The sequence below is a fragment of the Oncorhynchus keta genome, chromosome 1 (assembly GCF_023373465.1).
Source record: "Oncorhynchus keta strain PuntledgeMale-10-30-2019 chromosome 1, Oket_V2, whole genome shotgun sequence".
Lineage (NCBI taxonomy): Eukaryota > Metazoa > Chordata > Actinopteri > Salmoniformes > Salmonidae > Oncorhynchus > Oncorhynchus keta.
The window spans coordinates 91,790,645-91,812,739 of NC_068421.1; the positions used below are offsets into that span (position 1 = coordinate 91,790,645).

Sequence of the window (22,095 nt, forward strand, 5' to 3'; positions counted from 1 at the left end):
CTTTTACTTTGAAGGAAAACCGCCAACTCCTCTATAGTCGCTCATCCTTATTGTGGCTCGCTTCACACAGGTACCTCTTTTTTGACTAAAGTTTTCCATAAACTCTCGACACGGTTTGAATATATTTTTTAAACCAGTTAGCTAGCGAAGCAAGCCATGTCGTTTTTCTATGCATGTAATAACGCAAGTAGAATTTACATTTCGTGGGGATTTGTGAACTACTGAAAGAAAGTAGCAAGGTAAAACACAGGCGTATCAATGTAGCTAGCTAACGCTACTTAGTTGGCTAACGTCAACGGAATCAGAGCGAAGCTTGTTTAAACTAGCTACCTTGCTAACGAGCTTGGCTGTAAGCGGTGCTGTTATCCAAACCTAACCTGCAGCCAGCTAGCTAACCTTGACAAGTTTAGTGCCTGTACAACCAACCTCCTTAAGCCGTCTAAACGCAACGATTTACGATAGAGTTGGTTGGCTCCTTATGCCAAATAAAATGATCCAAAACGACTTGACTTCAGCACCAAAATAATAGCCTACAATATACACACATATAGTGTTATTTGGATGCTAAAATGAGTAGTTTTGATAAGAACTTCATTTTACGACATTAGAGCTGTCGGCCCACACTAGTCGCCGCTCAACTCCACCATAAAATCGTTGCGTTTAACCGGCGTTTCTATTCCTATGATTTAACCAGTAGCTTGCTACCATCTATGGTTTGTAGAGAAAAGTACGATAATAATGTTCTTTTGTTTTTGTAGTGTACACCACCTCGGCTGTCATCACCACCATGTCGCAGACCACTCTGTTGGAAGAGATGGTTCAGTGGAGTGAGGACACCTGTCGGCTGGAAGTCAAATCAGTCCTCCCCAAACTCATCATATCCTTTCGTGGTTCACTATTGTACAAAACATGGCATGGGGCCATACATGATTTACTTATGGTTGAAATGACTGTAAACATCAGTTCCGGGGTCTGCACAAATGCACTTAAGACCTATCCAGTTGATGTGGTATGCCTGTATGTGTAGCTACTACGGTTGAAGTCAAAATGGCATTACCTTTGAACTCCCTTAACTGTGTGTACTCCATGCATTATAAGACCGAAAGCTGGGAAGAACATATACGTAAGTCTCATCTTTTTAACATCAAATCAAAGAGTTTTTTACGAGTCGTGAAAACACAGATGTGCTGCCGTTATCGCAGGTCCAGCAAAATACGTGTGTTTCTAGCTCCAACCGTGTAGCAATACCTAGCAATAACGTTTGAAAAAATATCAGAACGAGCAACGTCGGAGACTGGAATATAAATATATATATATATGCGTACATACTTATAATGGTGTGTAAAGACAGTTTTTGACTCAAATTTTAGTTGGGGACATGAAGTTCAGGTCGCAGTTGTAAATGAGAACTTGTTCTCAACTGGCCTACCTGGTTGAGTAAAGGTGAAATCAAAATCAGAAGTTGTCACCTGTCAGTAAAACCCCAGTCATAATTCAGTGTTCTCCATGAATAAGGCCTGGAGTGAAAGGACCAGTGGCACTCGTTCTCTCAGTTCATGTTTGTGTCTTCTTTTAGATGTGCTGAAAATCATCACAGACATGTTCCTTCCTCACCTCAGCCTGTCAGAGCTGGAAGACGAGTGTTTCTCCAAGGTCTTACCTAAGGTAGGACATATTTCATTTCTTGTTTGAACACAGACACGTATGTTCACAAGCATCAGCTCTGTGTGTGTGTGTGTGTGTGTGTGTGTGTGTGTGTGTGTTTAACTGTTGTAATGTCTGCAGGTTGGGAAGATGTTCAACACACTGATGGAGGAGATCACTAACCAAGTAGGAGGGCTGTCCATTCAGAACACGGAAATACACTCTTTTCTCAGGAACATTCTACAGGTGTGTTCTTAATGCCTGGTAAATTCTCTGTCTCTGATACAATATGAGAGAGAATCACTCCCCTGTCTCTCTCTCTGTCTCTGATACAATATGAGAGAGAATCACTCCCCTGTCTCTCTCTCTGTCTCTGATACAATATGAGAGAGAATCACTCCCCTGTCTCTCTCTCTATCTCTGATACAATATGAGAGAGAATCACTCCCCTGTCTCTCTCTCTGTCTCTGATACAATATGAGAGAGAATCACTCCCCTGTCTCTCTCTCTTGTCTCTGATACAATATGAGAGAGAATCACTCCCCTGTCTCTCTCTCTTGTCTCTGATACAATATGAGAGAGAATCACTCCCCTGTCTCTCTCTCTTGTCTCTGATACAATATGAGAGAGAATCACTCCCCTGTCTCTCTCTCTGTCTCTGATACAATATGAGAGAGAATCACTCCCCTGTCTCTCTCTCTCTGTCTCTGATACAATATGAGAGAGAATCACTCCCCTGTCTCTCTCTCTCTGTCTCTGATACAATATGAGAGAGAATCACTCCCCTGTCTCTCTCTCTGTCTCTGATACAATATGAGAGAGAATCACTCCCCTGTCTCTCTCTCTGTCTCTGATACAATATGAGAGAGAATCACTCCCCTGTCTCTCTCTCTCTCTCTCTCTCTCTCTCTCTGTCTCTGATACAATATGAGAGAGAATCACTCCCCTGTCTCTCTCTCTCTCTCTCTCTCTCTCTCTCTCTGTCTCTGATACAATATGAGAGAGAATCACTCCCCTGTCTCTCTCTCTCTCTCTCTCTCTGTCTCTGATACAATATGAGAGAGAATCACTCCCCTGTCTCTCTCTCTCTCTCTCTCTCTGTCTCTGATACAATATGAGAGAGAATCACTCCCCTGTCTCTCTCTCTGTCTCTGATACAATATGAGAGAGAATCACTCCCCTGTCTCTCTCTCTGTCTCTGATACAATATGAGAGAGAATCACTCCCCTGTCTCTCTCTCTCTGTCTCTGATACAATATGAGAGAGAATCACTCCCCTCTCTCTCTCTCTGTCTCTGATACAATATGAGAGAGAATCACTCCCCTCTCTCTCTCTCTATCTCTGATACAATATGAGAGAGAATCACTCCCCTGTCTCTCTCTCTGTCTCTGATACAATATGAGAGAGAATCACTCCCCTCTCTCTCTCTCTCTGTCTCTGATACAATATGAGAGAGAATCACTCCCCTGTCTCTCTCTCTGTCTCTGATACAATATGAGAGAGAATCACTCCCCTGTCTCTCTCTCTCTGTCTCTGATACAATATGAGAGAGAATCACTCCCCTGTCTCTCTCTCTGTCTCTGATACAATATGAGAGAGAATCACTCCCCTCTCTCTCTCTCTGTCTCTGATACAATATCAGAGAGAATCACTCCCCTGTCTCTCTCTCTGTCTCTGATACAATATGAGAGAGAATCACTCCCCTGTCTCTCTGTCTCTGATACAATATGAGAGAGAATCACTCCCCTGTCTCTCTGTCTCTGATACAATATGAGAGAGAATCACTCCCCTGTCTCTCTCTCTGTCTCTGATACAATATGAGAGAGAATCACTCCCCTGTCTCTCTCTCTGTCTCTGATACAATATGAGAGATAATCACTCCCCTGTCTCTCTCTCTCTGTCTCTGATACAATATGAGAGAGAATCACTCCCCTGTCTCTCTCTCTCTCTCTCTCTCTCTGTCTCTGATACAATATGAGAGATAATCACTCCCCTGTCTCTCTGTCTCTGATACAATATGAGAGAGAATCACTCCCCTGTCTCTCTCTCTGTCTCTGATACAATATGAGAGAGAATCACTCCCCTGTCTCTCTCTGTGTTGTGTTTTAAAGTATAAGTTGCTTTCCCTTCTTCAAATCTGAATGCTAATTGTACTGAGTGGACATCATTAGCTGGGGGGAGTTCTGTTTGCCAGGTGATGGTGCAGGTGTTGGAGGTGCTGTCTGGCTGTGTGCGTCATGTCTGCTCATTTGAGGAGGCTCCTGCCCTGGATAGTATTCGCTCCTTACCCTCCTGCATCCTTAAGGTCCTCAGGAACACCTTCCTTCACTGCAAGGTATGACTGCAAGGAATTCACTGTTTTAATTATTCTTACTGTGCAAGAGTCCATCATGTTCATATGTCGTTTTGTACTGTATGGAGTCAGTGGTGTTATTACAACATGTTGTGGGAATGACTGTTTCCCCAGGAGAGTGGGGAAGTGTACTGTGGGCGTCTGTCCCTGGTGGGAGACCTGCTTCAGGGCCTGTTTAAAGAGGCTTACTCACTACAGAAAGGCCTGATGGAACTAATGGACAGGATCTCCCTGAAGAACACAGCCTCGGAGGACGACGTCTCCGACATCATCACTGGTGTGTGTGTGTGTGTGTGTGTGTGTGTGTGTGTGTGCGTCTCTCTAGGAAGAGACTTATGCTTCCGTCTGGTTGTTTGTGGGTAGTAATTCTCACTGTAGGTAAAAGGGACCATTTTATACTATTCAGTGTTATGGTAAGACATTGTCATACATTAACAATAGTTTTTGCCTCAGTGATGACAATGAAAAGGTGTTTATTTTCCTCAGTGATTCATAGTCTCCTGGATATATGCTCGGTTATCTCAAACCTTGACATCGCACTACACGCCAACACATGGAAATTCATTATTAAGTAAGTATAGAACGTGTACATTTTTAATCATCATAAACATTTTCTGATCGATTGTAAATTAATTATTCACTAAGTATAGTCCGCCCCACAAACGTTACATTTAGCTGATAATTTAAATCTATCTGACTGTTTTTGTTGGCTGATTGATTGATCTGATCAGGCAGTGTGTGAAGTACGGGTCATTGGTGGAGGAGCGGCTTCGTCACGGTGACATCACATCCTGTCTGTGCGATGACCTGCTGGCATCGTTCCACAGCTGCCTGGAGCTGGCTGAGCAGATCAGTCAGGCGGGGCCACAGGTACACGGCCAATCACATCACAGTCTTGAGGAACACACCCTATGAGCGAAAGACGCCGATACATCTTTTGGGTTGAAAAGCTGTTGAAAATAGATATTTTTGTTTGAAAAGACGTTGACATTTATATTTTTGGTTGACAAGATTTTGAAAATACATATTTTTGGGTGAAAAGACGTTGAAAATAAATCTTCAACTTGTGCTCACCGGGTTGGCATTAATCTTTCATTAATTTCCTCATGTTTTTTGTTGCTGCGTGCTCACTGAACATGACCTTGATGAGTGGAATGTGCTGATTTCCTTCTATAATTATTGATTTATTTCACCTTTTATTTAACCCGGTTGGCCATTTACAACTGCCACCTGGCCAAGATAAAGCAAAGCAGTGCGGCACAATCAACAACAACACAGAGTTACACATGGAATAAACAAACGTACAGTCAATAACACTAGAAACATCTGTATACAGTGTGTGCAAATGAAAAGCCTGGAATCCAAATGTATTATTCATTAATATTACACAACAATAGAGAACATTTTTTTTTGCTTGGAGTTTGTTACTGGTCAATTCAGGACAGAAATGCAACATTCTCACTGTGACCCTAGATGTCTGAGCATGAGGTGAAGGGTAGAACACAGCCACACAGTGAAACAATGCTCTCTGCTTGATCTGGTTGTTCCTGCTGTCCTGTTGAACCGCTGGTCTCTGTGTTTTCTACAGCAGGTGGCACACAGCCCAGAATACAAGCTTTTTCAGAAAACTACAAAGATGTGCAGATTTTTTGCCAACACATTAGTTCATTACATAAAGGAATTCAAGGCTTTTCTTTCTAAGTCTTGCGGACGCTTCCACCAACTCTACCTTCAAATTGTCAGGTACAATACGGCTACACTTTCTGCAACTCACGCGTACTGTACACTCACACACACACCCCCTCCATGGTTAACGTTTGATATTTTATCCACAGCAAGTTTCCCCCCAGCCTGTGTTCCCCAGTGCTCCCCTCCCCTCTGTCTGAGGAGCTGAACGGAGCAGCTCTGGTGCCCATGGACGCTCTGCTCTCCCAGCTGATCCCCCTCAGACCCTTCGCCGAGTCCGTCCTCAACCCCAGCCAGCGTGAGTCCACCTCTACCTTCACCCTAGTGTAGAAAAATATGAAATACTGCAGTCTATGCTAACCCATGTGCTTTATTGACATTGTTTGGGGCCGCAAGTTTTTTTTTCCCATGATGCACTTTACTGCCATGAGCCTTAGGTCTTGAATTGTACAGTCTGTTTCCTTATTACATCCATGTCCACTGTCCCACGGCCATCTGGGGCCTCTGTCAATGTACTGTAGGGATGCTTTCCGCCTCGAGACATATGTAGCACACACACACACACACCCCCCTTCCGTTGGTGTCCTTGGAGGACATTGGTTTGCTGAGTGTGCTCTATTTTTTTTTAATTTAGGGGTCAGAGGTCAACTTGGAACACAATTCTCTCACATCTCATAAGGCCAAAGTACCACTTTGAATATCAGGGCTATGCTTGTTAATCAGGCGACATAAACAGTAGAGATAAGAAGTTCAGCTCTTTTTACTGACTCGGATCCTATCGACTCGTTCAGTCAAAATAACTAATCTTTCGACTCGTTCAGTTCCTTTTGAGACAGTAATGAGACTGTAATGAGACAGTAATGCCCAGTGCACACAGGAAGGACCACCTTACCTGCAAACGATGAACTGAAGACTCATGATTCTACAAGTTCACGTCAACAATGTTGATCGCTAGCAAAACAAATATGATTATTTCTTGATGCATTTGAAAACAAAGTCTGGTTGTGGCCGGACTAGATTGTGAACGACTGATATGGGTGATAAGAACAATATTGTTTGGACTGCTGTGTACGAACAGAGGCTGTGTACGAACAGAGGCTGTGTACGAACAGAGGCTGTGTACGAACAGAGGCTGTGTACGAACAGAGGCTGTGTACGAACAGAGGCTGTGTACGAACAGAGGCTGTGTACGAACAGAGGCTGTGTACGAACAGAGGCTGTGTACGAACAGAGGCTGTGTACGAACAGAGGCTGTGTACGAACAGAGGCTGTGTACGAACAGAGGCTGTGTACGAACAGAGGCTGTGTACGAACAGAGGCTGTGTACGAACAGAGGCTGTGTACGAACAGAGGCTGTGTACGAACAGAGGCTGTGTACGTTTTGTTTCTACAAAGCTGTGTCCATCATAACATTCAATAATTCATTGTATTCATTCTTGCACCATGCGACCAATGATCATTTCTAAACATGTCTTTTTCGTCGATGCTGCCTGCAGCACGATCTGTTTTCCTGCACGGCTACATGACAGACAGTAGCTGGTCGGAGGACGTCTCTGGAGTCACTGAGCAGGAGGAGAGTGTAGTAATCCTGCTGTAGGATTTCACTGGAGTCACTGAGCAGGAGGAGAGTGTAGTAATCCTGCTGTAGGACGTCTCTGGAGTCACTGAGCAGGAGGAGAGTGTAGTAATCCTGCTGTAGGACGTCTCTGGAGTCACTGAGCAGGAGGAGAGTGTAGTAATCCTGCTGTAGGATTTCACTGGAGTCACTGAGCAGGAGGAGAGTGTAGTAATCCTGCTGTAGGACGTCTCTGGAGTCACTGAGCAGGAGGAGAGTGTAGTAATCCTGCTGTAGGACTTCACTGGAGTCACTGAGCAGGAGGAGAGTGTAGTAATCCTGCTGTAGGACTTCACTGGAGTCACTGAGCAGGAGGAGAGTGTAGTAATCCTGCTGTAGGACTTCACTGGAGTCACTGAGCAGGAGGAGAGTGTAGTAATCCTGCTGTAGGACTTCACTGGAGTCACTGAGCCAGAGGAGAGTGTAGTAATCCTGCTGTAGGACTTCACTGGAGTCACCGAGCAGGAGGAGATCGTAGTAATCCTGCTGTAGGACTTCACTGGAGTCACTGAGCAGGAGGAGAGTGTAGTAATCCTGCTGTAGGACTTCACTGGAGTCACTGAGCAGGAGGAGAGTGTAGTAATCCTGCTGTAGGACTTCACTGGAGTCACTGAGCCGGAGGAGAGTGTAGTAATCCTGTTGTAGGACTTCACTGGAGTCACTGAGCAGGAGGAGAGTGTAGTAATCCTGTTGTAGGACGTCACTGGAGTCACTGAGCAGGAGGAGAGTGTAGTAATCCTGCTGTAGGACTTCACTGGAGTCACTGAGCAGGAGGAGAGTGTAGTAATCCTGCTGTAGGACTTCACTGGAGTCACTGAGCAGGAGGAGAGTGTAGTAATCCTGTTGTAGGACTTCACTGGAGTCACTGAGCCAGAGGAGAGTAGTAATCCTGTTGTAGGACTTCACTGGAGCCACTGAGCAGGAGGAGAGTGTAGTAATCCTGTTGTAGGACTTCACTGGAGTCACTGAGCCAGAGGAGAGTGTAGTAATCCCGTTGTAGGACTACACTGGAGCCACTGAGCCAGAGGAGAGTGTAGTAATCCTGTTGTAGGACTTCACTGGAGTCACTGAGCAGGAGGAGAGTGTAGTAATCCTGTTGTAGGACTTCACTGGAGTCACTGAGCAGGAGGAGAGTGTAGTAATCCTGTTGTAGGACTTCACTGGAGTCACTGAGCAGGAGGAGAGTGCAGTAATCCTGTTGTAGGACTTCACTGGAGTCACTGAGCAGGAGGAGAGTGTAGTAATCCTGTTGTAGGACTTCACTGGAGTCACTGAGCAGGAGGAGAGTGTAGTAATCCTGCTGTAGGACTTCACTGGAGTCACTGAGCAGGAGGAGAGTGTAGTAATCCTGCTGTAGGACTTCACTGGAGTCACTGAGCAGGAGGAGAGTGTAGTAATCCTGTTGTAGGACTTCACTGGAGTCACTGAGCAGGAGTAGAGTGTAGTAATCCTGTTGTAGGACTTCACTGGAGTCAGCAGGTCAAAACTAATTACTAAAATGAACGAGTCACTCACAACAACAAAAAACGAAGCACGACTTTGAGTCTGTAAAAAGAGTAGATTGTGATAATAATGCCTAAAAATGTCACTAATAATAATGCCTAAAATACCCCCTCGTGTCCATTTTTACCAGTAGGCCTACGGTCTCATGAGTCTTGTCAGGCCCTCCTTGTGTTGACTGTGAGCCTTTTTGTGGCCCCTGCCTGTCCTGTTTGTGTACCTGTATGTAGAGTTGAGTCCTGAGACAGAGTTACCTCATTGCCTCCTGCTGGTGAGTGTCATGGGTCAGTTCCCCTCCCATCCAGAGGAGGCACTGCAGCTGTGGTGTGACGGCAGCCACTTCCCTGAAGACACACCCAGGTAGGAGGGCTCTAGACTATAGCTGTCGACCAGACATTAGTCAAATAGTTTTTTTATTTAGTTTGACTAGTGCAAAATAACCAATGAAATAGTCCCAAAAACTCCATAATACATCAAGTATTTCATTTTCACCAAACATTTCTTTGATCTGGCATTCTCTCTCCCCCTGCCTGCCCTGTCTTCAGACTGCCTCTGTTCCGGGCCTTGTTCCAGAGCTTCAGGCGGTGCTGTACGGAACGCAGGGTTCCAGTCCTGTTGCCTGGGGTGATGATGAAGGGTCAAGCCCAGGGGAACGTGACCCTACATCATCACGTCTGTGTGATGCTCTGTGCCCGTGTGGCATCGCTGCCCCCAGAACACTTCCCCCTACTGGTGAGGCCCTGCCCACAAACTGTTGGGTGTAAATTGTTGTAGATATTGTGTGTAAGAATTTTACACACTTCGTGTACACACACATACTCTACACAGCACTTTGGCCCCTGAGTTTTTCCTAGTTTGGAAAAACTGTAAATGATTGCATTATGATGAAATTGTGGATACAGTATGTTTATGATATAATACCAAATCTCAGTTTCTCTGTTTTATTTAGTGGAAACAACAAGGTCGTTTCTGGTGAAATGATCACCCTGAAACGTGGCTCAATCATTATCCTTCATCTGTTTTTCTACTGTGGATCAGTTTATGATGTCATACCAAACCTTCCTCTCTTTATGTTTCGTTCTCTCTCTCTTTCTTTCTCTGTCCTTCATTTGTGCTAATCCATCCATCAGGAGCGTAGTCTGTTGGAGGCCGTGCTGCAGCCTGACACCCAGACGGCCCTGCTGGCTACTGACGTGTGGTGCTTCATGGCCCGGTGAGCATCTGGCCACAAAAACACCGGCCTTCCTTCCACCAACACCGACATTGCTTATAAACTGATGCTTTTTTTTCTTCTTCAGGGACTAAATTTGCTCACTATGTTTATGTGGTTGTCTCACCTAACCACCTGTTTTTTAAATGGATGTACTAACTGGAAGTCTTGAGACTGTCTGCTAAATTACTCAAATGTAAAGTACATTTCACATACATGTTGCGATACTGTAAATGTCCGCTGCATGTCCTGTGTGTTTGCTGCCGGCTGTGAGTGACTCTGTCCTCTCTCTGCAGGTATGGTACAGCTGAACTGTGCTTGCATCACGGTCTCCTCACAGCTCAGCTGGTGAGTAGAGAGGACAGGCGGACCACAGGGGTCACACCTTCTCCCTTGCGATCAGTGATCTCTCTCTGTCTGGTCTCTTTCTCTCTGTGTGTATCGTAGAGAGGACAGACAGACCACAGGGGTCACAGCTTCTCCCGTGCGATCAGTGATCTCTCTCTGTCTGGTCTCTTTCTCTCTGTGTGTATCGTAGAGAGGACAGACAGACCACAGGGGTCCCACCTTCTCCCTTGCGATCAGTGATCTCTCTCTGGTCTCTTTCTCTCTGTGTGTATCGTAGAGAGGACAGACAGACCACAGGGGTCACAGCTTCTCCCGTACGATCAGTGATCTCTCTCTGTCTGGTCTCTTTCTCTCTGTGTGTATCGTAGAGAGGACAGACAGACCACAGGGGTCACACCTTCTCCCTTGCGATCAGTGATCTCTCTCTGTCTGGTCTCTTTCTCTCTGTGTGTATCCTAGTTTATCATCCCTATCCAAGGCCCAGTCCCAAATCCACCCCATAAGGACGACGCACTTGTGGAGATCTGAGAGGATTTGATTATTTATTTATTTATTTCACCTTTATTTAACCAGGTAGGTAAGTTGAGAACAAGTTCTCATTTACAATTGTTATAAGACACATGGTGTATTTAGCCTATCACAAGGCAAGCTGGAGCTGCTACCAGATGGCTTAACACCTGTCAAATCCAGTCAGATCTCCACGAGTGTGTAGGGTGCAAGCCTTAGGGGTGGATTTGGCATCTCTCTGTGGGCAGGGTGGCTGTGGACTAGGGCCTCTCTGATACCCCGACAGAGGCGACAATTGGTGTTTCTGGATCCTGGGGGCAAGGAGACACCTGTTAGTAACCGTGCCCCAGGTTATGAAATAAACTGAAGCTACCTACCTTCCCTTTCCCCCAGGTGAAGTCGTGTGGTGGGGAGTGTTACCAGCTGTCCCACCTGTCTCTGCTGCTGAGACGTATGGTGTTCCTCATGACTCCTGAACACCAGGTCAGACAGCAGCACGGAGAGGACGTGTGTGTGTGTGTGTGGGGGGGAGGCTGTCGCTCTCTGGTTTTATAAAGTGATATGAGCTTGTGGGTTTGTGTTTTTTTAATTTACATTTGTATGTGACCGAGTGTGTTTTTCATGTGATATGTGTTGTACATTTCTGTGTGTTTTCATTGTAGATGGAGTTGGTGAAGCGTTTCCCTCCCTCCCAGGATGACAACCTCCCTGTATGGTGTCACATCCTCCTTAGAGCCCTTTCCCATGATGCCCGGCAGCGGGTCGAGGCAGACATCATCACCTTAACTGACACCACTGTGACAAACTGGCAGAAGGCTGGGTGCAAACTGGGACAATTGGACAAAGTGGTGAGGAGGACAGTTCAGACTCCCTCGGTTCAGAAGCTGCTTTAGACCAAAGGGGCAAAGTCTATCTAAAACGCTTTTTAGTGCCCAGCTGAATACTAAAGTTAATGTTGTATTCTATTCCACTGGAGTGATAGTGCTGAACCTACTTGTTTTATACAGCCTCATTGACAGGCAGGCACCTTTTTTAAAATGTATAATGAACATACCTCGTGGCACATTTTGGCCTTTAGTTACCACGCTGAAGGTCTCATTTCATTACCAAGAGTATAGACAGGGCACGGCTACACTATTATCTGCTACATGGTTGTCTCCTGTCCTATAGTAGGTGTTGAATAGAAAGATCATGACTGGATATAAGAGCTTAGAGAAGGTGAAGACTTTTGGTTTAAGAGCTTAGATAAAAAGTACCAATAAAATACATATTGTTTCGTGTGAGGAAAATCAGGGTAGATAAGGTCATTTCTTGTCGTCCTAAGTGGACCGTTCTGTTTATAATTTAGTATGAAAGCACTACAGTATGGCCTGTCAGTTCGACCCATTTTCCCGCCCCCCAGAACAAAGCACTGTTCTCCCTGCTGATGGTGGTTCGAGGTGTATCTCCAGAGGCAGAGTGTGGGTCGTCTGCACTGACGATCATCTCACAACTCTGGGTTGCCATGTGTCCCAGTCAGGTGAGGGAAGTGCTTCTGGACACACGCAAACACACTCACAAGTACATTTGGGTGTACAGTTTGCCTGTTCAGTTAACTCTATCCCTTTTGATTGGCAGGTGCAGATCCACCCCAGCATCCGGTGCACTCTGAAACTCCTCCTCTCCATGTCAGCCATCTTGGTGAAGGGTTTTGACCCACGGGTCATCTGTCAGGTACAGAACACAAACTCACTTCAGTGACTATGATGCTCAGTGATGTGCTAAACTATCAGGTCCAGTGGGCTATCCAGATAACGCACGGGATTGTATGAAATGTGTTATAAAATTGCAAAATCTTCTACCCCATGGCTAAATGTGTGGCATTGCAGGAGATTTACTCCAAAACAATGTTTTCTCTCCGCTTTCAAGAGGGGGGGATGCTAAAATGTTTTGCTCACATGGTGTGGGGGGCCGCCAACAACATTTCACTTAGGGCCCCCAAAAGGCTAGGGCCGGCTCTGACTGCATGTGTAGGGATGGATGTGGGTAGACAGACTCTCTCTCCATCTCTCTCTCTCTATATATCTCTGTCTCTCTCTGCCTCCATGGTGGCTGGCCTCACTACTAAAGCCACGTTAATTTTGTTATGAGAACTTATAGTAGCCTATCTTTTTGTTAAGAATATAGCTTCATTTCAGTCGACTAATCATACTGGGTTCAGGCTCCGTTTTAACGTTAGAAGCTATCAGGCTAAAAGTAGCCAGAGTCCTTGAGCTACCTGGCTGAAATTCCAGTGACTATTTATCAGTTGTTGTGTATTATAAATTGATTGAGTGTGTTTTTAGGCCCTTGTGTGTGTGGGAGCCATGGTCTCTGAGAAGTGTCCTGATGACCTGCTGCTGGCTGCTCTGGAGTTCTTGGCCTCTCTAGGCAAGGTGTTCATCCCACATGATAGCCAGGTATTGTATGATAAGCCAGGTACTACTGTATGATGGACAGAAAAATGTATTCTGAACAAAAAATATTAAGTGTTGGGCCCATGTTTCATGAGCTGAAATTAAAGATCCCCGGAATTTTCCATATGCACAATAAGCTTTATCTCAAATTTTGTGCACACATTTGTTTATGTCATGTTAGTGAGCATTTCTCCTTTGCCAAGATAATCCCATTCATCTGACTGGTGTGGCATATCAAGAAGCTGATTAAACAGAATGATCATGGCCCAGGTGCACCAAAAGGCTACTCTAAAATGTGCAGATTTGTCACACAACACAAGTTTTTAGGGAGCGTGCAATTGGCAATTTGAATGCACTGAGATACCGTGATGCGATCCTGAGACCCATTGTCATGCCATTCATACGCCGCCATCACCTCATGTTTCAGCATGATAATGCACAGCTGAAAAGGTCTGTTCTGCTATGGCCTGCATACTCTAGACAAGTCACCCAATGAGCATGTTTGGAATGCTCTGGATCGATGTGTACGACAGCGTGTTCCAGTTGCCGCCAATATCCAGCAACTTTCACACAGCCATTGAAGAGAAGTGGGACAACATTCCACAGGCCACAATCAACAGCCTGATCAACTCTGTGCGAAGGAGATGTGTCGTGCTGCATGAGGCAAATGGTCACACCAGATACTGACTGGTTGTAATAATAATAATAATATAATAATATATGCCATTTAGCAGACGCTTTTATCCAAAGCGACTTACAGTCATGTGTGCATACATTCTACGTATGGGTGGTCCCGGGAATCGAACCCACTACCCTGGCGTTACAAGCGCCATGCTCTACCAACTGAGCTACAGAAGGACCACGACCCTACTTGAATTTTTTTTTTACGGTATATGTAACCAACAGATGCGCGCGTGTGGTGTGTCTTCCACAGAGTCAGGTGTTTCCCAGGCTGAGTGATGTGTTTGGGGTCCTGCTAGCTGAGCGGTCCTGGCTAATAAACCAACATGCCCTGGAGGCCTTCGCCCACTTTGCAGAGGTGAGACTCTCCTGAACACTGTTTTTAAGTGATAGGAATATAATGTTTTTAAGTGATAGGAATATAATGTTTTTAAGTGATAGGAATATAATGTATCTTAAAAATTCCTATGAGTTTCCTTCTGCCTGAGGGCACTTGGTTGAGTTTTTATTTAAAACTGGAGGGATAGTGGCCACTTTAATGTACGTGTGCATTTTTAAAATGTATTTTACCTTTATTTTTACTAGGCAAGTCAGTTAAGAACAAATTCTTATTTTCAATGACGGTCTAGGAACAGTGGGTTAACTGCCTGTTCAGGGGCAGAACGACAGATTTGTACCTTGTCAGCTCAGGGATTTGAACTTGCAACCTTTCGGTTACTATTCCAACACTCTAACCACTAGGCTACCCTGCCGCCCCTCCACTCTAACCACTAGGCTACCCTGCCGCCCCTCCACTCTAACCACTAGGCTACCCTGCCGCCCCTCCACTCTAACCACTAGGCTACCCTGCCACCTCTCCACTCTAACCACTAGGCTACCCTGCCGCCTCCACTCTAACCACTCTAACCACTAGGCTACCCTGCCGCCCTCCACTCTAACCACTAGGCTACCCTGCCGCCCCTCCACTCTAACCACTAGGCTACCACCCCTCCACTCTAACCACTAGGCTACCCCACTGGCTACGCCCCCTCCACTCTAACCACTAGGCTACCCTGCCACCTCTCCACTCTAACCACTAGGCTACCCTGCCGCCTCTACACTCTAACCACTAGGCTACCCTGCCGCCCCTCCACTCTAACCACTAGGCTACCCTGCCGCCCTCCACTCTAACCACTAGGCTACCCTGCCGCCCCTCCACTCTAACCACTCTAACCACTCTAACCACTAGGCTACCCTGCCGCCCCTCCACTCTAACCACTAGGCTACCCTGCCGCCCTCCACTCTAACCACTAGGCTACCCTGCCGCCCCTCCACTCTAACCACTAGGCTACCCTGCCGCCCCTCCACTCTAACCACTAGGCTACCCTGCCGCCCCTCCACTCCACTAGTCTACCCTGCCGCCCTCCACCAACCACTAGGCTCCACTCCCACTAGGCTACCCTGCCGCCCCTCCACTCTAACCACTAGTCTACCCTGCCGCCCCTCCACTCTAACCACTAGGCTACCCTGCCGCCCCTCCACTCTAACCACTAGGCTACCCTGCCGCCCCTCCACTCTAACCACTAGTCTACCCTGCCGCCCCTCCACTCTAACCACTAGTCTACCCTGCCGCCCCTGCATGTACAGTGCTTTCAGAAAGTATACATATCCCTAGAATTTTTTTTCCACATTTTGTTGTTTTCCAAAGTGGGATTAAAATGGATTTGTAATTTTTCTTCAACGATCTACACAAAATACTTTGTCAAAGTGAAAGAGAAATTATAACATAAAAAAAATCACTAATGTATCTTCATTAGACAACTATTCAACCCCCAGAGTCAATACAGTTGAAGTTGGAAGTTTACCAAATACATTTAAACTCATTTAAAATACATTTTTTCACAATTCCTGACATTTAATCCAAGTAAAGATTTCCTGTTTTAGGTCAGTTAGGATCACCACTTTCTTTTAAGAATGTGAAACATCTGAACAATAGTAGAGATTTATTTAAGCTTTTATTTCTTTCATCACATTCCCAGTGGGTCAGAAGTTCGCTCAATTAGTATTAGGTAGCATTGACTTCAAATTGTTTAACTTGTGTCAAACGTTTCGGGTAGCCTTCCACAAGCTTCCCACAATATCTTGGGTGAATTGTGGCCCATTCCTCCTGACAAGGTCCTTTGCTGTTGTTCTGGGATTGATTTGCACTTTTCGCACAAGTACGTTCATCTCTAGGAGACAGAACGCGTCTTCTTCCTGGGCGGTATGATGGCTGCGTGGTCCCATGGTGTTTATGCTTGCATACTATTGTTTGTACAGATGAATGTGGTACCTTCAATTGCTCCTCAAGTCTTGGCTGATTTCTTTTGATTTTCCTGTGATGTCAAGCAAAGAGGCACTGAGTTTGAAGGTAGGCCTTGAAATACATCCACAGGTAAACCTCAATTGACTCAAATGATATCAATTAGCCTAACAGAAGCTTCTAAAGCCATGGCATAATTTTCTGGAATTTTCCAAGCTGTTTAAAGGCACAGTCAATTTAGTGTTTGAACTTCTGACCCACTGGAATTAGGATACAGTGAAATAATCTGTCTGTAAACAATTGTTGGAAAAATGACTTGTCGTGCACAAGGTAGATGTCCTAACCGACTTGCCAAAACTATAGTTTGTTAACAAGAAATTTGTGGAGTGGTTAAAAAACAAGTTTTAATGACTCCAACCTAAGTGTATGTAAACTTCCGACTTCAGCTGTACATGTTAGAATCACCTTTGGCAGGGATCACAGCTGAGTCTTTTTTGGTAAGTCTCTAAGTGCTTTCCACACCTGGATTGTAACAATATTTGCACATGTCTTTTTTAAATTCTTCAAGCTCTGTGTAGTGTTGGTTGTTGATCATTTCTAGACAGCCATTTTCAAGTCTTGCCCGAGATTTTCAAGACGATTTTAAGTCCAAATTGTAACTAGGCCACTCCGGTACATTCAATGTGGTTTTGGTAAGCAACTCCAGTGTATATTTGACCTTGTGTTTTAGGTTATTGTCCTGCTGAAAGGTGAATTAGTCTCCCAGTGTCTGTTGGAAAGCAGACTCAACTAGGTTTTCTAGGATTTTGCCTGTGCTTAGCTCTATTCTGTTTATTTTTATCCTAAAAAACTCCCTAGTCCTTGCTGATGACAAGCGTACCCATAACATGATGCAGCCACCACAGTGCTTGAAAATATGAAGTGGTACTCAGTGATGTGTTGTGTTGAATTTACCCCAAACATACAGCTTTTTATATTCTGGACAAAAAATGAATTTCTTTAGCATATATTTTGCCGTATTACCTTAGTGCCTTGTTGCAAACAGGATGCATGTTTTGGAATATGTTTATTCTGTACAGGCTTCCTACTTTTCACTCTGACATTTAGGATAGTATTGTGGAGTATTTACCAAGTTGTTGATCATCCTCAGTTTTCTGCTATCACAGCCAAAAAAAACTCTTAACTGTTTTAAAGTAATCCTTGGCCTCAAGGTGAAATCCCTGAGCGGTTTCCTTCCTCTCCGGAAACTGAGTTGGCAAGGACTCCTGTGTCTTTGTGCTGTGTGTATTGATATACCATCCAAATAACTTCACCATGCACAAAGGGTATTCAGCATCTGCTTTTTACATTTTTACACACCTACCAATAGGTGCCCTTCTTTGTGAGGCGTTGGAAAATTCTCTGGTCTTTTGTGGTTGAGACTACTTGAAATTCACTGTCATTGACACTGACCCAACTCCAGCCATTTTAATAATGGGAATTGATGGGAATTATGTAAATATATCACTAGCCACTTTAAACAATGCTACCTTATATAATGTTACTTACCCTACATTATTCATCTCATATGCATATGTATATACTGTACTCTACATCATCGACTGCATCCTTATGTAACACATGTATCACTAGCCACTTTAACTATGCCACTTTGTTTACTTTGTCTACACACTCATCTCATATGTATATACTGTACTCGATACCATCTACTGTATGCTGCTCTGTACCATCACTCATTCATATATCCTTATGTACATATTCCTTATCCCCTTACACTGTGTATAAGACAGTAGTTTTGGAATTGTTAGTTAGATTACTTGTTGGTTATCACTGCATTGTCGGAACTAGAAGCACAAGCATTTCGCTACACTCGCATTTAACATCTGCTAACCATGTGTATGTGACAAATAAAAATTTGATTTGATTTGATTTGACAGATAATTGTATTTGTGGTGTACAAAGATTAGGTAGTCATTAAAAAATCATGTTCAGCAATATTATTGAACACAGAATGAGTCCATTCAACTTATTCTGTGACTTGTTAAGCACATTTTTACTCCTGAACTTATTTAGGTTTGCCATGACAAAAGGGGTTGAATACTTATTGACTCAAGACAATTTTCTACAAACAAAAATTGCACTTTGACCTTCTGGAGAATTCTGTGTAGATAAGTGACATAATCTCAATTTTAAATTCAGGCTATATCACAACAAAATGTGGACAAAGTAAAAGGGTGTGAACTTACAGCACTGTGTTAAAAAATATATATATATATATTTAACTGGGCAAGTCAGTTAAGAACAAATTCTTATTTACAATGACGGCCTACCTTGGCCAAACCTGGACGATGCTGGGCCAATTGATGTGATTACATCTAAATCGTTCTGGATAAGAGTGTCTGCTAAATGACTAACGTGTGTCATGTTCATGTTTCAGGTCACCAATCATGAGGAGGTGATCTCCCAGAGCTTGTCTTCAGAAGACACCAAAAACAAAGTGGTGAATTTCCTCAGTAAGGTAATGAATGGTACACAATCATTGGGACCTGGAGATAATAAAAGATGGGACTGAACATTGTCGTGGAATTATTATAATCAAAGGGGAGACTTTTATTTTTATTTCCCCAAAACAATTTAACTTTATTTAATTACTGCAGTAATGGAGTTGGTAAGTAACCACTAGGAGGTAGTCGCCAAAAACTCAACTAGCAGAACTGAGCCACATCATTTTATAGTAAGTAAAGACACATCCTCCTGAATACATGACAAACAACAGATGTGTGGAATGGGTCAAACGGTTAGGATTATTATGAAATACATTAGTAATTCATAGCAGACAGTATCTGCTATGAAGACTGTTCTCATTGTATGGAAACCAGGGTTTGGCCCCCAAGACGAGGTTCTCCTTATCAGCAATTCATAACAGATCTCGTCCCTGGTACCTTAGACACCAATTTTGTTTTTAGGTCAGTTGAGAACATGTTCTCATTTACAGCTGGGACCTGGCCAAGATAAAAAACAAAGCCGTGTGACACATGGAAGAAACAAATGTACAGTCAGTCAATCACACAATAGAAAGAAATCTATATACAGTGAGTGCAAATGAGGTAGGATTAGGGAGGTAAGGCAATAAATAGGCCGTAGTGGTGAAGTAATTACAATTTAGCAATTAAACACTGGAGTGATAGATGTGCAGAAGATGAATGTGCAAGTAGAGATACTGGGGGTGCAAAGGAGCAAAAACAAACAAACATGGGGATGAGGTAGTTGGATGGGCTATTTACAGATGGAATGTGGCTGTTGGGTTTTATCACCTAGCCATCACTTAATCAGTTGCCAGCCCAAGCTTCAGAGACTCCTCTCAGTTGACACGTGAGTTCTAAGAACCCTGTTCACACGTGAGTTCTAAGAACCCTGTTCACACGTGAGTTCTAAGAACCCTGTTCACACGTGAGTTCTAAGAACCCTGTTCACGTGAGTTCTAAGAACCCTGTTCACACGTGAGTTCTAAGAACCCTGTTCACGTGAGTTCTAAGAACCCTGTTCTATTGCATAAAAAACAACAGTATTAAAACATATTGTACTTTTCTACCATAACATGGTGTTCTTCTAGACTATTAACGCACAGGAAACGGCGGAGGCTCGGCTTGAGAGGTTAAGATTGGAGACGCCTGTTCTTGATAGACACAACATCATACTGGAGACCAATGAGGAAACTGCTGCTGAGGTTTCAGCTGCATCTGCCGATGACCAGTCCACTGCTGACACCGAGGTGAGTGATGAGACTGATGCCTGTGACCATATTATGGGGGTGAAAGATTAACTCTACAACAGCTGTTGATGGCAAACTTGGCAGATTTATTCAGTGAGAAGATGGTAATTCAAATAGTTTTTGTCTCTGAACCAATAGCTCAAAATACCTTATTTCACTTCCCTTCCTAGACGTAATTACTGATCGTACATTATTCACCAAGTCTGTCCCGTCAGTGATTGCTTAAAGGAAGTTGGGATGTATTTTAAGTGTTCAGACTTGGATAAAGATACAGTGATTCATTACCCCCCAGCCCTGTCCCAAGCGAGCACGGCAGGAAACCAGCGTTGAGGAGTACAGCCGTTACCTCCAGACAGCTGAGAGTTCCCTGAGGGCCCTGCAGACGCTGGTAGAGGGGCGTGCCACCGACACCCCAGATTGGGTGACATCCAGACTACAGGAGCTGCAGACTCTGATAACTCATATCAGCACAGCCAACCCACCAAACCACTAGTGAACTGAACATTTTTGTAAAGCTTTGTTATAAATCTGCCCTTTTTATAAAATAGGGTTTGTATGGGGGGGGAAAGGGTCAGTCCCTATTAAACATGGAGTCTTTTCAGTAAATTGGGTGTGTCCAGACTGGATTGACAAGAGGTTCATGATTGCCCTCTGCTGGTGAATGTGACATTACCATCCTGTGGACCTCTACAGCACAAATGCACTAGACAATATTGCAAGTGAAGCTGCAGTACACTGCAGAATGGTATAATTTAATCTAGGTCCATTGTAGCCACTCATAGGATAAGACATGGCAGGAAAGAGCAATTGATTAATGTGCTTGAACTGGGAAATGCATATAGCTCAGTACTGGAATTCTTAGACATGGTCCATTAAAGCTTGGGATTGTTTTGCTTTTGCCTGTACATATCCAGTTGCTAACAGTAAGAAGGTCTGATTTAAAGTGAAAGCATTTTTTTTGTTGACAAATGTCACGTGGTGCAAGTGAAGCTGAGCACTGGGATGTAAACGCAGCATTTGGGGCGGTAGGTAGTGGTTAAGAGCGTTGGGCCAGTGATCTAAACACACAAGGTAAAGTCATCCTGCCCCTGAACAAGGCAGTTAAATGAACCATGCCCTGCTTCCATTCCGACACTTAAGTCGTCAGACAACTGAACCGTAAAATTAAAACCAGACGTGTCATAAAACCTTTTATTTCACCAGAAAGATACAAATAGTCAAATCTTTCATTCAAAGTCTATTCCCCCCCAAATCTCACGTTTATCAAGTCTATTCCTCAATTCCTTGCATGCTCTCCCCAACCTCAGAGGGACGTGAGGAGAGTATTGGAGATCTTCTGGAAATTCTCAAGAAGCAAGGAAAGACTTGAGGTTCCCCCTCTCAAAAAGTCATCCAAATTAAAACTGCCAGATGAGAAATGTTTGGCACAAAACTAGAATTAACAGTCCACTAGTTTAGTGGACGACATTTTGGCAAACTATGATGAAGGATTCCCAAGGTCAGTCTGCTGCCCCAGTCTAGCTGGTAACAATCCCAAAGAGTCCCCTCACATCATTCTAGTACAAAAGTCAAGTTCCATAGATATAATTCCTTAGTAACAGGATGGATGGTCATCTTATTAACCATCTGAAAACTCTGATTAAAATCTCAATTGTAAAATGTATTCTTCAGTGTCTCACATCCCATCACATTTATTTTTCATTAGCAATATTACTTCATGATAACGGTTTAGAACAGGATGTGCAGGTGTTCCAGTTCTCTGATTGGCTGGTTAAGGAGAGGTGCATCCTGGAAATTGAAGTGCTGCAGTAACCAGCAACATGTAAGTCTCTACAACGTGTCTGAGTAATAGATCCAGCCAGGTAACTGTCAATCACCAGGTGTTCTCATCCTCTCCCCAGTTAAGGTCATCTCCTTCTTCCCAGCCTTCTGCTTCGGTCTGTAAAATAAAGGAATACAGAGATCATTTAAAATGGCCACTCATGAAGCAGGAACTTTTCTTACGCTAATGAATTTCCTTTATAGTACATGGGATTGACATTACATTCTGAAAGGCACTTGCT

At 44.1% G+C, this 22,095-nt stretch overlaps 2 protein-coding genes across 7 annotated transcripts in view; one reads left to right on the top strand and one right to left on the bottom strand.

The window, feature by feature from the left end:
* On the top strand, positions 1-21,227 carry firrm (FIGNL1 interacting regulator of recombination and mitosis). 3 transcript variants are annotated; one of them, XM_052465897.1, is made up of 24 exons: positions 1-70; positions 759-876; positions 1,083-1,123; positions 1,577-1,665; positions 1,786-1,890; positions 3,839-3,979; positions 4,112-4,274; positions 4,484-4,568; positions 4,729-4,867; positions 5,586-5,740; positions 5,833-5,981; positions 9,029-9,158; positions 9,344-9,530; positions 9,929-10,011; positions 10,305-10,356; positions 11,257-11,346; positions 11,526-11,711; positions 12,266-12,382; positions 12,481-12,576; positions 13,188-13,301; positions 14,233-14,337; positions 18,698-18,778; positions 19,874-20,032; positions 20,325-21,227. In XM_052465897.1, exons 2-24 carry the CDS (start codon positions 788-790, stop codon positions 20,523-20,525), a joined length of 2,757 nt encoding a protein of 918 aa, XP_052321857.1. In that variant the 5' UTR covers positions 1-70; positions 759-787; the 3' UTR covers positions 20,526-21,227. The 3 variants fall into 3 exon arrangements, with proteins under 3 accessions (XP_052321857.1, XP_052321850.1, XP_052321859.1); XM_052465890.1 differs by lacking the exon at positions 1-70 and adding an exon at positions 77-239; XM_052465899.1 differs by lacking the exon at positions 1-70 and adding an exon at positions 77-239 and having other exon boundaries at positions 12,487-12,576.
* scyl3 (SCY1-like, kinase-like 3) overlaps positions 21,189-22,095 on the bottom strand; it is a 19,800-nt gene continuing 18,893 nt past the window's right edge. For all 4 annotated transcript variants that reach the window (XM_035742555.2, XM_035742552.2, XM_035742553.2 and 1 more), the window contains exon 13: positions 21,189-21,971. In XM_035742555.2, the coding sequence (XP_035598448.1) occupies positions 21,906-21,971 (66 nt within the window). In that variant the 3' untranslated portion in view covers positions 21,189-21,905. The remainder of the gene's footprint in view (positions 21,972-22,095) is intronic.